The sequence below is a fragment of the Vigna angularis genome, chromosome 1 (genome assembly GCF_016808095.1).
Source record: "Vigna angularis cultivar LongXiaoDou No.4 chromosome 1, ASM1680809v1, whole genome shotgun sequence".
NCBI classification, from domain to species: Eukaryota; Viridiplantae; Streptophyta; class Magnoliopsida; order Fabales; family Fabaceae; genus Vigna; species Vigna angularis.
The window spans coordinates 38208765-38231282 of NC_068970.1; the positions used below are offsets into that span (position 1 = coordinate 38208765).

At 34.1% G+C, this 22518-nt stretch overlaps 3 protein-coding genes and 1 non-coding gene across 8 annotated transcripts; 3 read left to right on the plus strand and 1 right to left on the minus strand.

The window, feature by feature from the left end:
- The first annotated feature begins 644 nt into the window (after positions 1-644).
- Positions 645-718, plus strand: TRNAI-UAU (transfer RNA isoleucine (anticodon UAU)). Its single transcript has one exon. It is a non-coding gene; the product is annotated as a tRNA-Ile (tRNA).
- Positions 719-1065: 347 nt separating this feature from the next.
- LOC108323922 (protein IQ-DOMAIN 9) lies at positions 1066-5741 on the plus strand. Of its 3 annotated transcripts, XM_052871530.1 has the most exons (7): positions 1090-1184; positions 1308-1369; positions 2718-2830; positions 3506-3637; positions 3869-4096; positions 4878-4991; positions 5084-5741. In XM_052871530.1, the coding sequence occupies exons 3-7, from the start codon at positions 2756-2758 to the stop codon at positions 5417-5419; spliced, it is 885 nt and encodes a 294-aa protein (XP_052727490.1). In that variant the 5' UTR covers positions 1090-1184; positions 1308-1369; positions 2718-2755; the 3' UTR covers positions 5420-5741. The 3 variants fall into 3 exon arrangements, with proteins under 3 accessions (XP_017412240.1, XP_017412239.1, XP_052727490.1); XM_017556750.2 differs by having other exon boundaries at positions 1068-1388; XM_017556751.2 differs by lacking the exon at positions 3506-3637 and having other exon boundaries at positions 1066-1369.
- Positions 5742-12335: 6594 nt separating this feature from the next.
- Positions 12336-14562, plus strand: LOC108334096 (nudix hydrolase 15, mitochondrial). 2 transcript variants are annotated; one of them, XM_017569742.2, is made up of 4 exons: positions 12341-12795; positions 12920-13062; positions 14057-14176; positions 14258-14562. In XM_017569742.2, the coding sequence occupies exons 1-4, from the start codon at positions 12417-12419 to the stop codon at positions 14480-14482; spliced, it is 867 nt and encodes a 288-aa protein (XP_017425231.1). In that variant the 5' UTR covers positions 12341-12416; the 3' UTR covers positions 14483-14562. The 2 variants fall into 2 exon arrangements, with proteins under 2 accessions (XP_052727489.1, XP_017425231.1); XM_052871529.1 differs by lacking the exon at positions 14057-14176 and having other exon boundaries at positions 12336-12795.
- A 1619-nt stretch (positions 14563-16181) lies between these two features.
- LOC108334121 (magnesium-chelatase subunit ChlI, chloroplastic) lies at positions 16182-18707 on the minus strand. Of its 2 annotated transcripts, none has more exons than XM_052878529.1 (3): positions 18469-18707; positions 18275-18387; positions 16182-17405 (listed from the first exon to the last, which is right to left on the minus strand). In XM_052878529.1, exons 1-3 carry the CDS (start codon positions 18563-18565, stop codon positions 16335-16337), a joined length of 1281 nt encoding a protein of 426 aa, XP_052734489.1. In that variant the 5' UTR covers positions 18566-18707; the 3' UTR covers positions 16182-16334. The 2 variants fall into 2 exon arrangements, with proteins under 2 accessions (XP_052734489.1, XP_017425268.1); XM_017569779.2 differs by having other exon boundaries at positions 16182-17387; positions 18469-18704.
- Positions 18708-22518: the final 3811 nt, after the last annotated feature.

Below are 22518 nucleotides of genomic sequence, written 5' to 3' on the forward strand. Positions count from 1 at the left end.
AATGTCCCAGTATTTGCATTTATATTAAAACGAATGTGCGTGATGATGTGTTTATTTTTTAAATTACAAAATCATTACTTCAATATCTTGAACTTTAAAGAATACCCTGACTCTCGTCATTTTAATTTTATTTTTTTAACATAATTTAAACTGTGTCAGGTAATATTTTCTTTGCAAAGTGTTCACCATGATACATAGACCACAAAAATGTCATCTAACATTACGTTAAGAATCCAAATTATTTATATTGATAATTTATGTTTTGCTAAACAAGAATCATGTTGACAAATCAAGCATTGAAACTTTAATAAATGAAATGTTCATTTAAACCGCATCAACAAAAGATAACTTTGTTTACAAGTGTGAGAGAAGAAATTTTACATTGAATAAAAAGAATAGATTAATTAAACCATGTAAGCGTTGTCATCTCATGAAAGCAACAAGTAGGGAATCAGACGTATAGCTATACATCAAGGTCCACAAAATGTATTTTCATGAGTTATTTCAAAATACAGATGTCCTATCGAAACTATTTTAGGCAAATAAATAGAATTGACATTTGAATATCCAAAATTAATAATTGAATCCTTCCATGAACAGATTTATATTGGGAGAAATAAAGTAAAATTCTGAATAATTAATGTGGTCCCGTAGCTCAGTTGGTTAGAGCGTTGGTCTTATGAGCCGAAGGTCGCGAGTTCGAGCCTCGCCGGGACCAAGTCTTTAACTTTCAATTTTTTGAAAGTTGCACCAACTATAAATCTATGGTTCATTTTTTTTATACCAAGTCAAACGTCACTATCAATATGTGTTCGTCTTATCCCAAAAGATGAAAAGAATTAGTTTTGCAAATTCATGTTCATCAATAGAAAAAAGTGCCAAAAAAGCAACACAGTCAACGTCAAGATTCTGTTTTCACGGTTTGTTCTGCTGTCGTTATAACTTTAGCTGTAGCCTCCGTTGTTGAATTTCTCCAAAATGCTACCGTGTCATGTAATATTACGTTATTCTATCTGTCAGACTAAACTGCACGCCAATATTCATATTTTCATTTCTTTTTCAGATGTGGGCCTTGTGGTGTTTATATGCGTTTGTTGAGCCTTTGATTGAGTGAGACAGAGAAAAGAGAGATTTTTCTCTTTAATATTTTTTTGTTTGTTTTCTTTCTCTTTGTGAAATCAAAGGTGGTATTGGGCCATGGCATTCCATTATCCATATTCAACACCTACCTTTTGTTCCCTTTGATATTTCCTTCCTCTTTACTTCTATCCTGATATTAGTGTTCCCCACTTCTTTTTTCCATCCAGAAAACTTGTTGCGCAAGTGAGGAAAAAGGGGTTGCCTTCGACACTTCTTCCCTTGTTCTCTGGTATGCCATCCCTCCTCAGGTGCTTTTTGTTTGTTCCTGCAGTGTTTGGTCCATTTTCTAGATTCATAAACGTGATTTTGGGTGTCCAGTTGGGTGTGTTGTGAGACCCAGATGGATTTTGACATTTTGTGGTATTTTTATTAGCTTTCGAGTTAACTATGCATATATCTTTTTTTAATTTATTAAGTGGTTTAGTACTTTAGTTGGTGATCCGTGTTTCTGGTGCTGCATATATGGAAGGAATACATACCATTAGGTAGTTTTATTATGAATTCCAGTTGTCTGGGAGATTGTTGTTGAGATTTGTTTATTTCTACAAACGGAATGATAATAGTAACCGAAGTTTTGTTCAAAATGAGCAAATAATTTTGTTTCGCTGGCTGCAAACTATGACGCAGTCTGATAGATGTTTGGTCTCTGATCTTCTTGTTATTGCTGATAAAATTCAGTTGTACAGTGACTATCTAGACCAGTGGTAGTAAATTTGTTTATATTCTGGTTGTGCAACCAAAGTTCTTCTTGGCATAAGCATAATAGTAGTGGTTATATGGTGATGTAGTTCCGTGATTAGGGAAGGGAAAAAGAGATCGAGGGAAAGGGAGACAGGAAGTGGGAGCAATAAATCATTGTTGAAATTAGATTGGGGAAAAAGAAACAGAATTTTAAAATAACTTCAAGCATCAATTCAAATCTAATTCCAAAACGTATTAAGCTGTCGTATGCTTGAATTGGAAAACCCAGCATGCTTTAATATTAGTAAAAAAATACCCTTCAACCTTAAAATACTAAATTCCCTACATTTTACTTGCACCATGCACCTTAAAATTCAAGTATTTATTTGAATATAGATTCTCTGCTGGTTTTTTTCGTGCTGTTTCTCTGTTGTACCTTCAAAATATATTGATGATGGACACTTATTTTGATGTTTTAAAATATACTAAAATGATTTTTAAAGTACCATAGTGTATTTTTAATATTCAGTAAAGGACAACATAAAAAAAAAAAAACCCAGTAGAGAAACTGGACTCTATTTATTTCCTATATTACAATATTCCATTATTTCTGTCTTTCTGAATCAATATGATAAATGATATCATATAATGTTTCATGGATGAAGAATTCTACACTAATAATATATATTGAGCTTTACTATAAATTACTTCCACGAGGATATAATCTTGAACGGACAAATGTTTGAAGAAATAGGTCTAATGTTTTCAGTTAGTTATTTGGATAAATAGAAAGACAACCAATGGGGACAGATCACTGCAACTCTAACAGTCTTTCCTCTTCTGTTTATGAACAAATCTTTATGTGTAGTGTTGTGCTAATTTTTTAATATTCTCAGGGTTATGTTAGTTTGAAAGAAGCTATTTGACATCAAGAATGGGTTCAGGTGATTGGTTTAAGACGATAATTAACTCAAGAAAATCAAAAGAAGGAAGGTCAAAGAAAGTAAAGGTACAATACATTATCTGTCTTAGTTTCTTGGTTTGAATTTGTAATGGATAAATGAGTTTTAAAAATTCATCGTAAACCACTTTATTTTCATTATTTTCTAGGAAAAAATAAATCTCTTTGAATGCTTTGAAGGTAATTTATCTTGATCATGCAGTATGAGAGATTGAACTGTGAGTAAGTTATCTTTAGACCCTACATAGTCATCGTCCTAGAATTGAAATAACCGAAATTTTGTCAATGCAAAATACTTTGTTGTTATAAATTGAAAGGCAAAGTTTAGATTTGTTCTACGTTAAGTAATTCAGAGTTTTGGACCGGAACATGCCTGTAAACTATTACAACAGCAAGAACCAACCCTTATCTCACTTTCTGGGGTGAGTCAGTTAACTTGAATCAGTTGATTCCACTCGGCTCAATATGATTAGTTTTTTTCAAACAGTACTTCTAGAAATTGAAGTTTTATCTTGAGTCTGGCAACATGTATATGAGAAGCAGCATATGTTATTGTTTATAACGACCTCTTAATTGTCCTGTTTATTTTTTCTTTAGGCTGGAGCAACGTTATTTGTTAGAATATATTGGTACTTGTTTTTTTTAGGGTTGTTGTGGCCTAATATCCGCACATATATTCTCACATTTTGATATAGAGATTCATGGGAATTAATTATGTTTCAGACTAAGATTTATAAAGGGAAAAAGTCCAGCGGTTTAGCAAATGGCATTAAAAGCAAAAATCTAGAGTCAGCTGGAGTTTCAATTGAAACTATTGCTGCAACAAGGATTCAAACAGCATTCCGAGCTTATAAGGTATGCCAAAGTGAAAAACTCAAAGAGACAAACCAAGTCAAAGCTATCTAGGTTGATTTAAGCACATCCATAACCGGCACATTATGTGTGTGTCTGTCTGTCATGCATACCATTTATTATGACATCACTTATCGCTGACAGATGTGTGAATCATGTATACATTACTATGTGCAAAGCTTCTGTTAATGTCTTCGGATTCTGTTTTGAGATGCTGACTTTTGAAATTACCAGGCTAGAAAACATTTACGTCGCTTGAGAGGATTCACAAAACTGAGAACCCTGACTCAAGGTTTCTCTGTTCAAAACCAAGCTAGTACAACTATAACTCATCTTCATTCATGGACCAAGATACAGGCTGAGATTAGAGCTCGTCGAATATGTATGGTGACAGAAGACAGGCTCAGACGGAAGAAACTACATTCTCAACTAAAACTAGAGGCCAAGATTCATGACCTTGAGGTAACCTTCCCTACTTCATGGTATGCTGGCTTGTACAGCTAATAAATTTTCAGTCATCATATAATGGATTTGCTTTCTTCTCGAACTGGTTCCAGTTTGTTGATCAGTCTCTCCACTACTATGATTATATATCAATAGCCAAATGTATATGTATGGTTTCATTGGCTTCTCTGTTTGAAATATGTATATAATGTGGTATTATTTTACAGATCTCTTTACGGTTTTCTATGTGATTAGTAAATGGCCAATGCATTAAGTGATTGAAACAGTGTCGTGAGTGGAGAGTCTCCACATGAGTCAGTTTGTTCAAAATCTCTCACATGCATATAAATCTTTGGGCATAACAAACATGCCCTTACTTACCACTGTGATCACATTTTCCTCATTTCCTCTTATTGAATCTTCAATATGAAGTTGTTTATTTCATGGAAAGGCAATGGTCGAATTTTAGTTAAGAAATACACTTTTGTTTATACAGAGGATCCTATCTTGTTATATTAGATATCATAGAATGCATTTCTATCTTTGTAGAAACTCCCTCTTCTGTTTTCTATACTACCAAGTTGAAATTCTTAACGAGATATCCTAAAACATGTGTACCTAATTGAAATCAGATTCCAGATATTAGTATTTCCTATTCAATTAAAGATGAAATGCGTGAAATCTCTTGTTGATTTTTTTTAATAGTGGTGTGCAATGCAATAATTTCATCAGATACAACAAATGGATAGAACCCTCTTCAGTCACCCTTTTCTTGACCAACAGTTTAAACAAATAACAGGTGGAATGGAGTGGTGGTTCTGAAACCATGGAGAAAAGCCTTGCAAGGTTACACCTACGAGAAGAAGCATCAGTTAAACGGGAAAGAAGTATGGCATATGCCTTCTCTCATCAGGTAGGTTAAATCTTATTAACGAGTAATAGTCACAACACCTTGTTTCCCTTGGTTCTTCAGAAAATCATGTGCATATCTTATGAACAACACAGTGGAGGGCCAACTCTACCCAAGGCCTAGGCAATTATGAACTTGGCAAAGCTAGTTGGAGTTGGAGCTGGAAGGACCGTTGGATTGCTGTACGCCCTTGGGAAAGCCGTGTCCCTAGTGTTACCATTAGCCCCAGGAAATATCAAAATAAGCTGTCAAGCAAAGTTAAAAAGGATAAGAAACCATCAACATCAAAACAACCAGTTTCAGTTAAAACTCCTTCAGCTAATGATAAAGGGACTAAACCCTTAGGTATTCCCAAAGGAACTGCTAAAGCTAGAAGAAGATTGTCTTACCCTGCTACAGAGAAAAAAACAGTGCATGAAGGAAAGCAATGAGTGTACTCTAGCTGATGCAAACAACATAATCATGCATACTTTATCAAGGATATATCGTTTACCATTAGCAGTGAAATTGGTTTTTAAGTGGTTACAGTTACAGTGTGTATAAAGATAAAAAGGCAATCTGTTTTCCTTTATTTATTGGATTGCTTCCAATTTGTGCATATGAATGCGAGTGAAATTCAATCTTAGGGATAGAAAATGGACCAACAAACCAGCATTTGTGTGATTTGTTGATTGGTTTTTGTTATCTTCAATATTGTATATTTAGTGCAATGTTGAGACGAATTATAGAAAGATTAACAGTTCTTTTTCCCCACTTCGTTTGTTGTATAAAGATTTTGAAGCTGTGATTCTCTTGCTAATTTCTTGATGCTTAATTTTATCATCATCGCATATATAACATAACATAACATGTCATTTTTCAACTGTATTACTAGTTTTGTAAGTTAATAAACTTTTTCTGATTTTTACATGTTCGTGGCCGCACCACTATTTTTCATAATTGTTTATGAAAATAAAAATGAAATGGGTTAGTCCATTAAATGAATGTAGAAGGAATTTGTTGGGAAGAGATATGTTAAGTTCATAAAAAAGTGAAAAAAAAATATGCAGACATATAAGTAAGTAATATCCTCAATGCAAAAGGGGATGGACTTTAATAAAAAAAAAATCATTTATATAATTAATATCCCCCATGCATGTACAACTTATTTTTTTTAAAACAAAATCATTTATATAATTAATTCATTCTCAATGCAATAGGTGATTGACTTTAATTAAAGTAAAACGTGATGGTCTGACTTTAGTATTCGAAGGAGATAACAACAAAATAAAGAATTGCTTAAACAAAATTCTTCCTAAAGATTTTAGGTGAGAAAAAAAATTGTTTAGGGTGAATCGGGACGAGGATAACCTCCTAAGTGATGCATCGATCGGTATGTGGGGGTGACCTGCATAATACACTACGACGCTTAAGTCAGAATTTTTCTCTATAGGTCCTTAGTAATTTTAAAGTGAGTCAAAATTGAGTTTACCTCGAAATTAAACCCTTATTTATAGAATTTAAAGGAATCTGACCAATTAATTTACCTCTTAATGGTCATTTAATATCTGTCTTAACCAGCCATCAGTAGCCGTTACCGTATTGGTTGCGCTTTAACTGCACATAATTGTTGCCTGGACCGAGTGACTGAGGGCTTCTTCCCACACGTTGATCGTCCGGTTCTTTCAAGCCAGTAGGTCATAGTACCCAATGGGTCGGCTATAAGCTCATAGTAGCATAAATAAATAATTTTTGGTTTAAACCCTCATTTGGTCCTCATATTTGTGTGTCAATCTCAAGTGGGTCATCATTTTTTTTTCGGTCTCAATCGGGTCCTTAAACTTGTTAAAATGAGCCAATTAAGCCTTCTCTGTTAATTTAGCAGTAACGTCGTTTTCCTGAGCTTAGCTGTACTTTGTTTTAGCTGACGAGACATTGTTTATTAAATTTAATTGGTGTTGTGTTGTGTGAATAGATTGCCACGTGTGATGGTCTTAGCCCTAAAAGTGAGAAATCATAATATTTTCCCCCAATGTACAGGTGTTAAAAGCTTGTGGTTGAATTATAATATTGCATGGATGAACATATTAAAGTTTTGGTCCATCATTGTGGGCATTTTGTTAGTGATGAGAATGGAAATTTTAAATTTGATGGAGAGATAGCAGAATGGTCTTGTGATCCAGACCTTTGGTGCTATTTTGGAATATTAGCTTCAGTGAAAGACTTAGGTTATATAGACATAAAAGAACTTTGGTGCAGTTTAGGAGGTCAGTCAGTGGTGCCAGATAGGTTAGAATTATTGATTAATGATAGGGGTGTTATGCATATGCTGAATATAGCAAGGTTAAATGATGAAGTTCATTTGTACGTGGTTCATAATACCATGGAACCACAGATAATATAAATGATTGATTGTGTTCCTAGTGATGGGGTTGATGGTCATGTTAATGATGAAGGTGATGTTGCAAGAGAAGTAGAGGGTGAGCCTGAGGGTAAGGTTCAGGGTCATGTTGAGGGTGAGGCTGAGGCTGAGGTTCAGCCTGAAGTTCAAACAAAAATGGAGGAGGGTCACTTTGAGGGTGAGGTTGAGGGTGAGGTTGAGGCTAAGGTTGAGGCTGAGGTTGACCTTGAAGTTGGAACACAAATAGAGGAGGGTCACTATGAGGGTGAGGTTGAGGGTGATGGTAAGGCTGAGGTTCAGGCTCAAGTTGGAACACAAATGGAGGACGGTAAGAGTGAAGTTGCTAAACAGATTGAATATGTCAAGGATGGTGAAGTACATGATGTAGAGGAGGTTGAGGTACATGATGTAAATGATTTTGAGCTAGAAGATGTAGAAGAGGATGAGATTGAGGATGATCATGTGGCTGAGGATGAAGAGGTTGGAGATGATGATCAGCTTGAAGAGGCTAGAGATGATGGTGACAATGAAGATGTAGATGAGTCTGTGAGTGAAGAAAGTCTAGTTGATGTCACCATTAAGTGTGATATTGGTAGTTGGAAACGAAATGTGAGGGAAGAACAACCTTCCAGTCCAGTAGGTGAGTCATCAAGGACAATTGAGAATGATTCCATGCATGATGTTCGTGGCTTGTCTGACACTGAGTGGGTGTCAGATGAGTTGGATAGTGGTCCAGATCGTGAGGAGGATGATGATTCCATTCGGAGAACTTTGTTTCCCACATTTAGCATGCCTAAGAGTTTGAGGGATTATAAATGGGAAGTAGGAACCTATTTCACTGAGAAAAAGGAATTTACAGAGGCCATTAGGACTTATGCACTGAGTAATGGAAGAAATTTGAAATTCATGAAGAATGACAAGAAGAGGGTTGTTGTAAAATGTTTGGGGGCCCAGGCCAAATGCAAATGGTATGCTTATTGTGCCTACAGGTCTGTTGCCAAGTCATGGCAGCTAAGAAAAGTGATTGATGATCACAGTTGTAGTACAGTTTGTAATGTGAAGTTGATGACTTCTAAGTGATTGAGTCAAAGGATGCAAAAATATGTGAGAGAGAACCCTAATATGAAGGTCATGGACATTAGGGACAAAGTAAGTAGGAAATGGAATGTAGGAATCTCTAGAAATATGGCTTTTAGGGCAAGAGCCATGGCAAAAGATAATATTGAAGGGTCATTCAAGGATCAATATAGAAGAGTCTATGATTATGGTCATGAACTTCTAAGAGCAAATCCAAGTTCAACAGTCAAAATAAAGGTTGAAAATAGTAATGAGGAGAGTATACTCAATAGAATTTATGTATGCTTAAAAACATGAAAAGATAGCTTCATTAGTTGTAGACCCATCATTGGATTGCATGGATGCTTTTTGAAAGGCAAGTATGAAGGGGAGTTACTAACAGCAGTTGGAAGAGATGGAAATGAACAAATTCTGCCCATTGCATATGCTGTTCTTGAGGTAGAAAACAAAGACTCCTAGACTTAGTTCTTGGAGCTTCTCATTGCAGACCTTTGTGGGGAAGGTGTTTGTGGAGCATGTACATTTATTTCAGACCAACAAAAGGTCAGTCACTCAAAACAAATGTTAATTACAACCTACATCAGAAATAACTCAACTGACTTTAGTATATGAAATTTTAGGGACTTTTGCCAGCAATTCAAGATCTTCTACCTGAGGTAGACCAAAGATTTTGTGTTAGACATTTGTATTCCAACTTCAAAAAGAAATTTCCTGGAAAAGACCTTAAACGTCTGATGTGGAGGGCAGAAACAGCCACATATCCACAACTATGGGAGGCTCAAATGAGGAAAATTAAAGAGATAAATGTAGACGCATTTAAATACTTGATTGCAATTCCACCTAGGTATGTATACTTGCTTTTCTCCAAACCTAGTTATGCTTTTACTGTTATATTTGCTTTCACAGTTATATTTACTGACATTTAAATCTGTCAGGTTTTGGTCAAGATCTAGATTCACTCGTAGATCACAATCTGACACTCTTGTGAACAACATGTGTGAGGGCTTCAACAGTGTGCTAGTTAGTAGTAGGTGTAAGCCACTTATCACTATGTTAGAAGACATTAGGGTTTACATCATGAAGAGATGGGCTACGAACAGGACAAAAATGGCTTTATATTAAGGTTCTGTGTGCCCTAAGGTTCTCAACAGATTTGAAAAGCAATCTTGGTTAACCAGATATTGGTTACCAAGGTAACTTCACACCTACAATTATTTTATGTTCATCATTAAGAAGATGTTGCTAACTGTGTTGTTTTTTTTGCACATGACAAATGGTCATCACATCAATTATTTGAAGTCTTACACATTTCACAATTTGGGGAGCAATTTGTTGTCAATCTTGAAAACAAGGAGTGCAGTTGTAGAAAGTGGTTAAAAACTGACATACCTTACACTCATGCCATAACCACAATGAAATTCTTGAATTTAAATGCAGAAGACTACATTGGCCATTGGTTTAGGAAGTCTACTTATGAAGAGACCTACAACACCATCATTTATCCTATTAATGGTCAACTTGTCTGGGACATAACTTCATATCCAGATGTATTACCCCCAAAGAAGAGGACAATGCCAGGAAGACCCAAGAAAAAATGAAGACTAGAGTCTTGGGAGTTGAAGAAGAATGACACTGAATTAAGAAAGGGTGGGAGCAAAAAAACCTGTGTTGTCTGCAAACAACTTGGACACAACAAACACAACTCACAATACCCCCACCAACAAATGTGCCTATTTCTCAAGAGTCTGCTGAATGTCCTTGTCATGAATGAAGTCATATTTAATCTGTACTGATGAAGGAACAACCCTAATATCAGCTTTTGCTTTTTTTTTTCTTGTAATGTGTATTGCTGAAGACATATTTAGTGATGAAGACAATGTAGTATCACTTTTTTTTTGTCTAAGTGTACTTGATGAAGACATATTTGGTGTAATTTGTACTGATGAAGTAATATCAGGTTTCTTTTCTTATGTTATTCACTGAGTAAGATTGATGAAGTAATATCAGGTTTCTTTTCTTATGTTATTCACTGAGTAAGATTGATGAAGTAATATCAGGTTTGTTAAATTATAATGAAGTCCACTTTTTATCTTATGCACTGACTAACAAAAAGTTGCTTTATGATGATACCTTTGCAAAGACAACTACATAATTCCAAAACAACTTTATAATTAAAAAGACAACATCATTCCAAAACATCATTCCAAACATTAGTCCAAATTTCAAATTACATTCATGTCAACCTACTTTCATCAACCTAGTTTCATCAACATTGATATCACAACTACATTACAAACAAATGTAACAAACACCATCCCCATTAAAACCTTAATCCTATTCTCCAAAACAACTACATTCTTCTCCAAACAGCCAATTTTCAGCTTTCAACATCTCTTTCTTCCATCTTCATCACACTTTCTTCCATCTTCATCAAACTTCTACCCACTTCTTCATTCCTTGCACTTGCACTACTGTCTTCTACATTCACCACATTTGGAGGATCAATTAATTCTTCAGTGCACCACTCAAAGAAGTTTCATCCAATGAAATCTTCATTGCCAACCTGTGCAAGAACAAGACACACTCCCTCGTCAACGAAATCAAAACTCCCGCCCTATGGAAAATCATAACCAGACAATAAATCACATTTCTGCTTCCATTGAACTCACCTTGAAGTTAGGGCAACCCCAAAACCTTTTGCCCTTGTTTTTAGAGGTTCTGACAACGCGGAAGACAGTAGGCCGACCACAAAAGCATCTGGGTTTTACAGCCAACCTGCTCCCACTGGCAGAACTATGTTCAAAGCCCCAACCCGTGCATTTGCAAGAAGAAGAAGAACCAGACATTGAGTCACTTCAACAGTGCTTCTAGAACTCTTCGTAACGAAAACGGTGATGTTAAAGACTTTGAAAATCAAGGTTCCTCTAAATATTAAGTTTTAGGGCTAAGACCATCACACGTGGCAATCTATTCACACAACACAACACCAATTAAATTTAATAAACAATGTCTCGTCAGCTAAAACAAAGTACAGCTAAGCTCAGGCAAACGACGTTACTGCTAAATTAACATAGAGGGCTTAATTGGTTCATTTTAACAAGTTTAAGAACCCGATTGAGACCGAAAAAAAAATAATGACCCACTTGAGATTGACACACAAATATGAGGACCAAATGAGGGTTTAAACCATAATTTTTTATAAGTTAGAATTATTTTAAAGACAAGTTAAAGAAATCTAGAAAGGATATTTAATATAGTTTATATATAAATTAATTTTAGTTTATGGAGAAGTTAATAAATACAAGAAGAAAATATCAACTTAATATTTTTTAAACTAAAATTTAAGAAGCTAGCCTTTCTAAGCAAAAAAGAGAATAATATTCAATTTTTAAGATAATTTTTCTAATATATAAACAAAATTTAACCCAAAAAGATGCTGATTTTTTTTTTCTTATTAGGAGCCTTTCTAAGCAAAACTAATCCTTGTAGAAAAGAAAACATTATATTCTTTAGATTTCACGATCAAATTTTACAGCATGCAACCAATGAAGGGGATCTAAGAGTCATTCTCATTAAGCGTTTATCAAAAGTCAAAATAAACACACCATGAGATTGTGTCCATATCGACAATATGAAAATGGTTATTATTTATTATTCATAATGCATGCCACTCGACAAAAATTATACTTATCACTCAAAGAAACATTGGTAGTACTTTTATATCCCTTTTCATAAATTAAATTCCACCTTACATCCCCCTCATTAATCATAACATTTTTGTGTTAAATAAACATTGGCAGAACCTTTTAGGAAAAACAGTTATTTTCGATAAAAAAAATATATATATATTGTGTTCATGCTGGACACGTATTTCAACTTTAACTGATTTCTTAAAAAAATGCATTGTACCTAGTTTAAGAGAAAGTGTGTATAAAGCAGATTGAGTAGTTGGAGGTTCTGTTTTAACTGTGATGCACATGGTTTCCTTTGTGAGAACATCAGCAACAATAAGATCTTTATTACCCAGAGCATCATCTATCTCTAAAATCATGGATTCTTCTTCCAACGCGGGCACGGGAGGATCTCAGAGGCTTTTTACGCTGGCACAGCACCTTCGACAGTACAAGGCCCCTTCTTTCCCTGAAGATATTGTGGAGCAGCGGATTGAAGAAAGTGGTGGAAAGGTTGTTACGCAGGTGGGTTTTCCAGAAGCGGCAACCCCAGTTGGTCAAAACCCAGAAAAATTCAGACCCAAAAAAGCTGCTGTTTTGATTTGCCTCTTTGAAGGGGATGATGGGGATCTAAGAGTCATTCTCACTAAGCGTTCTTCCAAGCTCTCTACTCACTCGGGTCAGTCTAAACGAAGTTTCTATCGTTTTTCTTTTCATGGTGATTAATTTTGTTTTAAAATAAATGCAATTTGGGTTGGGGGATTGAGGGGTGAATTTTTTGTTTCATGTGTTGTTTTTTGCAGGTGAGGTGGCGTTGCCCGGTGGGAAAGCGGAGGAGGGGGATAAGGATGATGGGGACACTGCAAAAAGAGAGGCAAAGGAGGAAATTGGGTTGGACCCGGAACTTGTCAATGTTGTTACTGTTCTTCAACCATTCTTGTCTAAGGTATTGTGTGTTCTGTTTGATACTTTTCACTAGCTTGAATTATTAGTGTAACTTTAGATGGATCTCTGTTCTCACTTGCTTCTGGGTGAAAGCAAAGTTGTGTGTTCAGCGTTTATTTATGATTAGGAATTTTTATGTTAAATTTGTAATTTACGTTATCTTTGTTTCATGAAATAGTTATGTGAAAGGACGATAAATTGAGGCTTAATGATTCATGAACGATCGTTTGATCTAAAAAAACTCTGAAATTCAGTGACTTCTAATATCACACCAGGGTTTTTTCTACTAAATTTTGAATAAACTCAAATTCTCTATCCAGAAAAATGAAGTTCAGTTGAAGTATAGAGTATTTGTTAACGAATTGTGAGTTTTGTCTTTGTTGATCGTACACATAATGTACTGAGTAATGGATTTACACTAAGATAAATACCCTTAGTTAATATTTCAAGTGTTATTACCCAGAGTTGTGTCCATTTGTTATATTAGGAATTTGTATCTGAAAAAGACAAACTGATGAGCTTTCTTTTTCAACTATCTAGTAAGGAATGTTACATTGAATGACTTGTTTTGGCTTTTTGTTTCTTCAACATTGAAGAAATTCGCAGACATATAGAGTGTCCTTACTTGTTAAAGACTGCATGTATCATTGAAGTGAGTAAAGATTGTCAATGAATCCACAGTTTCTACGTAAATGCTAAAAAAAAGTGGCTGACGGCCCTTCATTATCTTATTAGTTCTTAACTTATTATTATTCTTTAATAGTTTGATATGTAAAAGGATTGTATACTTATAAACATGAACAGAAGTGTATATGTTGCCTATTAGACTGACACTACAACATTAAAAATAAACTCTAACCATGTTTATCATCAGATTTATGTTAATGTTTAAACTCCCATTGGTTAGTCTATTTCATTTCACATGTGCTTCATATTATGGGTTGAATGGGAAATTTCCCTCCAGTACTTTTAACTTGACACTGTTTTATTTGTAGCATCTTTTACGGGTAGTTCCCGTCATTGGCATACTTAATGACAAGAAAGCCTTCAAACCTGTTCTAAATCCAGCTGAAGTAGAAGCAGTATTTGATGCACCTTTGGAAATGTTTCTCAAGGTCTATGCTTGTTCTTTTCATTTTGATATCGTGTCATCTTCATTCTTTATATCACGTATCTGATGTCATCACTTTAACCAGGATGAAAATCGGAGGCAGGAGGAGAGGGAGTGGATGGGAGAGAAGTTTTTGTTGCATTTCTTTGACTATGGTGTCGGGCATAAAAAATACCTTATATGGGGTTTAACTGCTGGGATCTTGATTAGAGCTGCATCAGTTGTGTACCAACGGCCACCAGCTTTCGTAGAGCAGAATCCTAAATTCAAGGTTCCACAGAATGTATCAAACGATACTACATTACCTTGAATTCATTTTTTTCTGTATCTTTGTACTTTACATCTGTTCTTAATAATGCAAAAGAAAAAATCACAGCAAAGTTCTGGAAACCATAGCAAGTGTTTACTAAGAAAGGAAGAAGGTCCATCGCATCGCTTGTTAATACATCATAAAGTTTAGAGACTTTTGGAGATTGAATCACTTAAAGTAGCGTCTAATAGTCCTAGATGCACTTAGTGACCAGTAAACTTGTTTGTACCTTAGTTCTCTGAACATTTACAACACAAAAGAATGATAAAAGAATTTCTACTTTAAAAGAGTCTCATACCTCATCAATAAAAGCAATAATGGAGTCTTATAAAAATTCACCATGTCACGTTTGAAGGTCTAGACAATTAATTTTCCTTTAAAATTGGTGTTTTAAAAATATTGTTGATATTGAAAAGTATTTTATTCTTAAAACTCAGAGTCATAAGGTCCAATTCCTAAGTTTAAGATTATCATCGTGTTTCATTAGCATGTGTTCATTGAAAACCATTTCTGTAAGGCGTTGCGTCTTAAATTTAAAACTTTCATGTCATCATATTATAAGATCTAAATTTTAAAGTTAAGACTTGTGTCTTAAATCTAAGACTCCTGTATATTTGTGTCCTAAATGTAAGATTTTTTTATAAGACTTTATCTTATATTCGAGTTTGACCTCTGTCCTTCTCAGAGTTGTAGGAGCCTAACAAAACTATTGGTGTTTTCTTATATTATCTCGGACTCAATTGTTTGGTCCCCCACTGATATACTCGAGCAAAGTTGCCAGATATGACTTGTTAGTTAGATGAATTAATATGATTTAAGGGAGGAGCCACGTGGCATTTACCATCAATGAGTGTTGGAAGGCCTACTTTTGAATACAGGAGATAATCTATAGAATTTTAGTTGAAATGAATTGTCTTCCTACAATTCTACTGTTTGCAAAGTCCACTAATGGCAAACAATATTTAGATGCTTGTTGATATGTTCCATACAACGGCACAAAGGGAAACATTCACACATGACAGGCGTGTTTCGAGAAAAGCAAGTATATACAAAAATATCTTGTCAGATAATTTATATTGGTGTGAACACATTTGGGATGACTGGACAAAACATTTCATAATGTTAAAAATTTAGCAAAATACTACTTTATTCAAAACTAAAAAAAAGGAACTGCAATTTATTTATGAATGTTCGGTTCAGAAACTGATGGGAAGTACCACTCTCACTCGGTAGATTCCACGTTCGGAAGAAACTATAGATCCTCACACCGTACAACGCAAAAGACCTCCAGTTTCATTTATACACAAGATTTCTGAATCTCGTGTTTTAATATTGCAAAAGTTACGTTAATTTTGGAACGTTTTACAACATTCATATTCTTTCATTAATTTACAATGATAATATTCTTTTAATTAGCAACAGTCAAATTTTTTTAAATGCCGTAACACTTAAATTATTTATTATTTTTATTGTTTTTTATTAATTTTATTCTTTCTTAACTCTTTTTAAGTGCTGCAACGCTTAAATTATTTATTATTTTTATGGTCTTTTATTAATTTTATTCTTTCCCAACTCTATAAATAGAGAGCTCTTCCCTCGTTCCAAAACACATCAAAAAAGCAATTTTCTTTCATTTTTCTTTTTTCTTTTCATCTTCTAAAATTATTCGCGCAATACACCACGGATAAGAGACAGTGAATTTACACGCCTCAGAAAATATTGTTCGTAATTATGTAAGCTTTTATATAACATCTCGTTCGTGTTAATCCCCACAGAAAAGGCTAAAATGTAAAAAACTAAGTGGCAAAATATTGAAAAAACACTAGAAAAGACAGACCGTGTTGTACCACGTTCAGCGGAAAACCGCATAAAATTTCTCCAGGACAAGTAAACCTGAATCTATCGATTCCAAGGGATCCTTTCGAAGACGGTGCCTCAAGCAGTTGGGAATGACAGTGGCAATATCCTCTACACTTACTTTGGCACTCCCCTTGAGGGCAGCAAGAGCTTTTGCAGATCTGTTTATCACAATGTCTCCTCTTAATCCATCCACATTCAACTCTGCACAAACCTTGGAGATTTTTACCTTGAGATCACGGTCAATTTCAACAGAAGGAAGAAAACTCCTTGCTGAGGCAATTTGTTGCTGGAGCTTTTCTTGCTGAGCCTTGTAAGAGTGTCGAAATCCTTTTGGGTTTTTGTCAAAACAAGCTCTCTCCTCTACAATCTTCACCCTTAGCTCAGCATCCCTCACAGTCCCTACTTGAGCATGCATTCCAAACCTATCCAGCAGCTGTGGCCTAAGTTCTCCTTCTTCAGGGTTGCCTGAACCAATTAGGATAAACCTAGCGGGATGAGAGACTGATATGCCCTCTCTCTCAACCGTGTTCCAACCTGATGCGGCAGAATCCAATAATACATCAACTAAGTGATCATCCAAAAGGTTAACTTCATCAACATACAGAATTCCCCTATTAGCTTTGGCCAGAAGGCCTGGTTCAAAGGACTTTACACCCTCAGTGAGAGCCTTCTCAATGTCTATTGTCCCACACACTCTATCTTCTGTAGCTCCCAATGGCAAATCCACCATGTTGATTTTGGAGAAGACAACCTGAAGCTGCTCTCCTTTCAACACACGCTCTCTCACTTCAACGCCCATGAATTCAGGATCTTCGGGGTCTGAATTATATGGGTCACCAGCAACAACCTTGATTTCAGGAAGCAAATCAACCAATGATCTAACAGTTGTTGACTTCCCTGTTCCCCTATCCCCCATGATCATTACACCTCCAATCTTGGGATCAATCACATTTAGGAGAAGACAAAGCTTCATTTCGTCCTGCCCCACTATAGCAGAAAATGGATACACTGGCCTCTGGCTTTCATTAAAAGAAATCTTCTGAGCCTGGATTAAGTTTACAGACTTGAGACGTCATCAAAACGGAAAACCAAAAAAAGGAACCACAGAGGTTAAAGGGCCAAATTTTATACACATAACCGTAAAGATTTTACATCAGCAACCAACTTTAAAGCACAGATACTTTCACTTGCTTCAGAGATAAATACTGATGAAATGTCCAACCCTTTACAGAAGTTATGAAAATCTAGTAGTATTTATAAGCATACAAGAATGTATAGCAAAGAAACATCAAATCACTGTCCCTTGAACAAAAAATAGAAATTGTCCATTTTATGGATAACTTCAAGAAAGAAATGAGATTGGTAATATACATATTTCTAGAAATGATTTATGATGTTAAGGATTTACAGATCTTATTCTGTTTGAGTAATGTCATTGTCCGAGAAGAATGTTCTTAATTTGGATTTACATAATTGCAATTGTATATTTATTACACCTTACGAACTTTATAAATATATACACAAAGTAATTATTAAAAAAAAATCAACATAAGTTACCTTACACGGCATTTCATGATGGAACGAAGACAAAAATAAAATAAAAATTATGCTTTTTTAATTAAGCTCATTTAAAAAGTTAATGATGAGGAGCAAAACGACTGAGTAAAACCTAACAGTGTTTGAAGATATTGAAGGCTACATAGAGTATAAGCCCCATTGCCCTAACCTTTCCTTCATTTGAGATTTCTTCCCTTGTCCAATCACACCTTGTATGTGAAAATTCAATAGAAACATAGATACAATGGTCCAAAAACTATGTCCCCAATGTATGCTATGCTAACAATCACTCGAACAACACAAAATTTAGTTTCCTTGGAAGGGGAATACCCTGTTAAAAATTGTGGCTGTAGAATCGGAACATCCGTAACATACCTGTTCTGAAGCGTTAACTTGAGCGGCAACAGCACTCGCCACTGGGAACGGAGATCTTCCCTTGACGGCGAGAAACCCAAATCCTCCGTAAGACTTGGGCCCATATATCTGCACTGCAAAGCCACAAAAGAAAGAAGAGAAGCGTTAAAAATCACATCACAATCAGACGCAAAAACAAAGGTTGGGATATGTACCAGTGGTTTGGGAGAGCGAATTAGTGGGAAGGGATTGGAGAGAGTGGATTGAAGAATGAGGAAGGGCAATTGAAGAACTGTAAAAGGTGGAAGCCATTGTTTTGTTTGTATGCGCCTTCTTCTTCCTTTGTGTTGTGTTATTCACGTTGCTTAGCGGTTTGGCTTAACATGGAAGATTTCATTCACTGTTTTGGTCGTTTCTCTTTCTCGTTTCTCCTGCTTTCGGTATGCCACTCCATACTCTGTTGGTCACTTTTCATATCTAGCTTTTGTCCTATTCACAAAATATCAGGTCAATGCACCATTCCCTCATTAAAAATAATTCATAATAATATTTTTCAATAAAATTAAATATAAATTATTAACTATATATTTTATACCACAACCCGCATTCACTAACTAACTCAAGTGAAAATGTTTATTAACGTTACTTTCGCCTTGGGAAAAGTTTTACTCTCACGAAAGGATTATGGTTTAAATATTATATTGGTTCTCGTATTTTATTTGAAAATTTTAATTAGATTTTCAGATTTTAATTAATCATAATTGAACTTTATTTTTAATTTTAAAATGCGATGCAATTTAATTTTTTAGTAATGATGAAATTAATTTATATGTATTTTTTTTATTTTCTTTTAAATAGTTTTGCCATATGTCAAATAAGGATATTATCATGTGATAAAGATATGTGACATAATAGGATTTTAATTTTGATACGTAATATTTTTCTTGAAATTAAAAATTCACAAAATTTGATACATAAAAGAGAAGTTAATGTTATTAGTGTAATATGTAACATTCCAAAAATATAGCACACAACTATATACAGGTGTCAACATTTAATAATATGATAGAACAGTTACTACAATAATAAAGTCAAACTTACAATTATTACAAAAATAATTATAAATTTTTTTTTCGAACTTTACAAGAGCTTCCTATAATATTATCGAACGTTCATTATATAACCGAATGATTATGTTTACAAAACAAAATAGTGAACGGTCGGTTCACCAAAACTATCTATACTATATGACCGAACAGTCATCTCCTATTCAGTAGGAGTCTCACCTTCCAACTCCTGTTCCAAAGTAAGATCTTTCCCTTCTGCTCACATTTAAGGATGATCATTGCGATAGAAAACCGAACGACAACATGGATAAAAATAGAAAATAAGGATAAGCTACTATAATTCAATTGAGCATGCATTCATACATGAAATAAAACTACAAATAACTACAAACCGAACGTTATAGCATACAAGAGCCAACGTAGATATCACACATAACTTGAATATCATAATTCACGTACGACTGACACTTGACTTGACCATCCGGATTGTATGAATGCGTAGCTTGAGGCCGTTCGTGCACTCGGGTGGTGTAGTAACTGGAAAACCATCAGCTGCCACCCGAGGTTAGTCCGTTATAACTCACCCAAGAACCTATGGGCTACGACCTCCTGCCATTCTCACACAATGACTTACCCATCTCTACTTGAGAACTGGTAATCATCAGAATATCAGGATGAACTCCGTGAATTTCACTGTCCGTATTCATACTTTACCACAACATTATCCTTACACTAAGACATTCCACCCCGGAATTCTCTTCCACATTACTTGAAACATAAACTTTTGCTTAAATACCAATAATATTTCCCATACATAATAGATCATTGCTATAATAAGCAACCAACACCAATCCATAACATCAGCATTGAAAGATCAAACCACATTTCATATAAGAAGATCGAACGCTCAAATAACACTACCCTTAATTACAAACGAACGGAAAGGATCTAAACAACAGACAAATATAACCGAATGTTTATTTAATAGATAGGACTTTGACATGAACCGAACACAACTTAAGAATAGAACACTCTAATTAAATCAAATACTTAATATAAGACCAAACCATATTTAACTATCCTCAATACTAGAACGAACTGTATTTCACTATCCTCAAAGTAATAACGAACGATATTCTACTATTCTCAAAACAAGAACGAACGTTATTTTACTATCTGACAAAACCGAACGCTTAAAGCTTATACTGAACACTTGCAATTACTCTTACAAATTATTCATCAAACCTAATACTTTTAAGAAAACCGAACATTAATACATTTTAGCTGAAATACACATAAACTGGTATCCGATCATAAATGAACATATTTTAAGCCTAGTCCAAGTACGAAGTCTAATAATAATATATGAGCTATCACAAACTAAAATACCTAATCCAATAAGACTGATTATAAATGTATATAACCATCAACACTTGATATATTAATCACTTCCTATAAACCGAACTATTATACCCTGGTAAGGCTAAAATGCTAACTCTATTGATAACTTATTCCCTGACCATAACCGAACGGTTGAGACCGAACACCCAACTATTCTACATAATTTTGCAGAATCCTTATAGACTTATACAGAACCACCAACTTATACATGCATTTCATACACTCATATACAATTCATCAATCAACTCATTCCATATATACACAAAATCATCACATGCATGATTAAATTTAATAGCTTCCCTTACCTCTTAACAGACCGATCGCTCACAATACCAACTTTGCACCACGACCAACACTCAACAGCCAAGATTCACTATTTAAAGAAACGAACCAACCCAAGGACCGGAAATATGATCAAATTTGAAGGAAAAGAAGAAGACAACTACATGCAACCGGAAACTAAACTTGCATGTACCCAAAACTAGATTTTCTTAGAAGTAAAAGAACCTACCAGTTCAAACCACTAAACGATCGATTGAAAGGAGGATCCTTGCCACCAGCAACCTTACATACACTCTGATGGATGATCAGATGGAAGAAAACATGAGAATTAATGAAGGAAAAGATGATAATTTTAGAGAGAAGTTAGAGAGAAGGAGGAGAAACGAGTTCAGAAGGTTTGGAGGAGAAGATTGCATGCAGAAAGTAGAATCAACTTTTAAAATTTTAGATTATATATTCCCTCAGCAAACTGATCGTCCACTCTCCTGCAGTCACCTGTCTTCCACTTCCTGAGTCTCATTCCCCTCTTGCAGACACACGTTTCCCACTAAGATGAGGAATTTAATGATTCTGACATAATACTTACAAAATTAATCAAATTGTATCATTTTAAAAAATAAAAATTCAATTGAAACCAATTAAAATATAATTAATTAATTGAAGTTTTTGAATAAATAAGTTTAAACTTATTTTTTCAGACTATATAAAATAATTCCTTAAATACTTTACATATTAATTTGTGAAATTTTATCTATTTTTATAATTATAATAAAAATATTTACGGATTAGTTAAATTTTAAATTTAATCTATTATGTATTTGCAAATTTGTAGTATTCATTTTATTTGTATTTGTACGTTAATTAGTTATAATATATTAATAAACAAAAAATATTATTTTACATAAATATTTTTTCTTAAATATGACTTTATATGTTCTCATTGTACAAATAAAAAATTTTAATATTTAGTTTTTGGATAATTAAATAGCAATATTTTATTTTAAATATAAAAATAATTTATATATAAACTATTTTTATTATAATGACACATAAAAATATTACATAAATTTATATGTAAAATATGCTTATGTAAGAAAAGAAATTAATGCGATATTTAAACATATCTTGTACATGTTAATATTTCATTTCAATTATACATTTTTATTAACTGTATACATTATTTTTCTATAACTTTATTTATATTAAAGAAAATAAGAAACATTTATATTAAATAAATAAAATTGTCTTATTTATAAATATGTAAAAAAACATATAAATTAAGGCTGTTATCTAGTCATTCTTTTGAAAATGCTACTCTGGTCATTCATTAGAAGTCATGGATTGAATTCTTATTAGAACACTTTATTTTTCATACTTACTCATTGTTACTACACATGCATCACATCATCAACCTATTTATTGTTTTCGTCAACAGGCCTCGACAAACCAACCCAGATAACCATTATAAGGCAAACAAAAATGCATTTTTAGATATAAGAGAAGACCACAATAATT

Bases quoted from the DNA above. Each gene is read 5' to 3' on its own strand.
- LOC108323922 (XM_017556750.2), top strand. From the start codon at position 2,756: ATGGGTTCAGGTGATTGGTTTAAGACGATAATTAACTCAAGAAAATCA. The intron at 2,831-3,505 runs GTACAATACATT...ATTATGTTTCAG, and splicing joins GAAGGTCAAAGAAAGTAAAG to ACTAAGATTTATAAAGGGAA. The intron at 4,992-5,083 runs GTAGGTTAAATC...TGAACAACACAG, and splicing joins CATATGCCTTCTCTCATCAG to TGGAGGGCCAACTCTACCCA.
- LOC108334096 (XM_017569742.2), top strand. From the start codon at position 12,417: ATGCACATGGTTTCCTTTGTGAGAACATCAGCAACAATAAGATCTTTA. The intron at 13,063-14,056 runs GTATTGTGTGTT...TTTTATTTGTAG, and splicing joins TTCAACCATTCTTGTCTAAG to CATCTTTTACGGGTAGTTCC. The intron at 14,177-14,257 runs GTCTATGCTTGT...CACTTTAACCAG, and splicing joins CTTTGGAAATGTTTCTCAAG to GATGAAAATCGGAGGCAGGA.
- LOC108334121 (XM_052878529.1), bottom strand. From the start codon at position 18,565: ATGGCTTCCACCTTTTACAGTTCTTCAATTGCCCTTCCTCATTCTTCA. The intron at 18,388-18,468 runs GTACATATCCCA...GTGGCTTTGCAG, and splicing joins TTCGCTCTCCCAAACCACTG to TGCAGATATATGGGCCCAAG. The intron at 17,406-18,274 runs GTATGTTACGGA...TGACGTCTCAAG, and splicing joins AAGTTAACGCTTCAGAACAG to TCTGTAAACTTAATCCAGGC.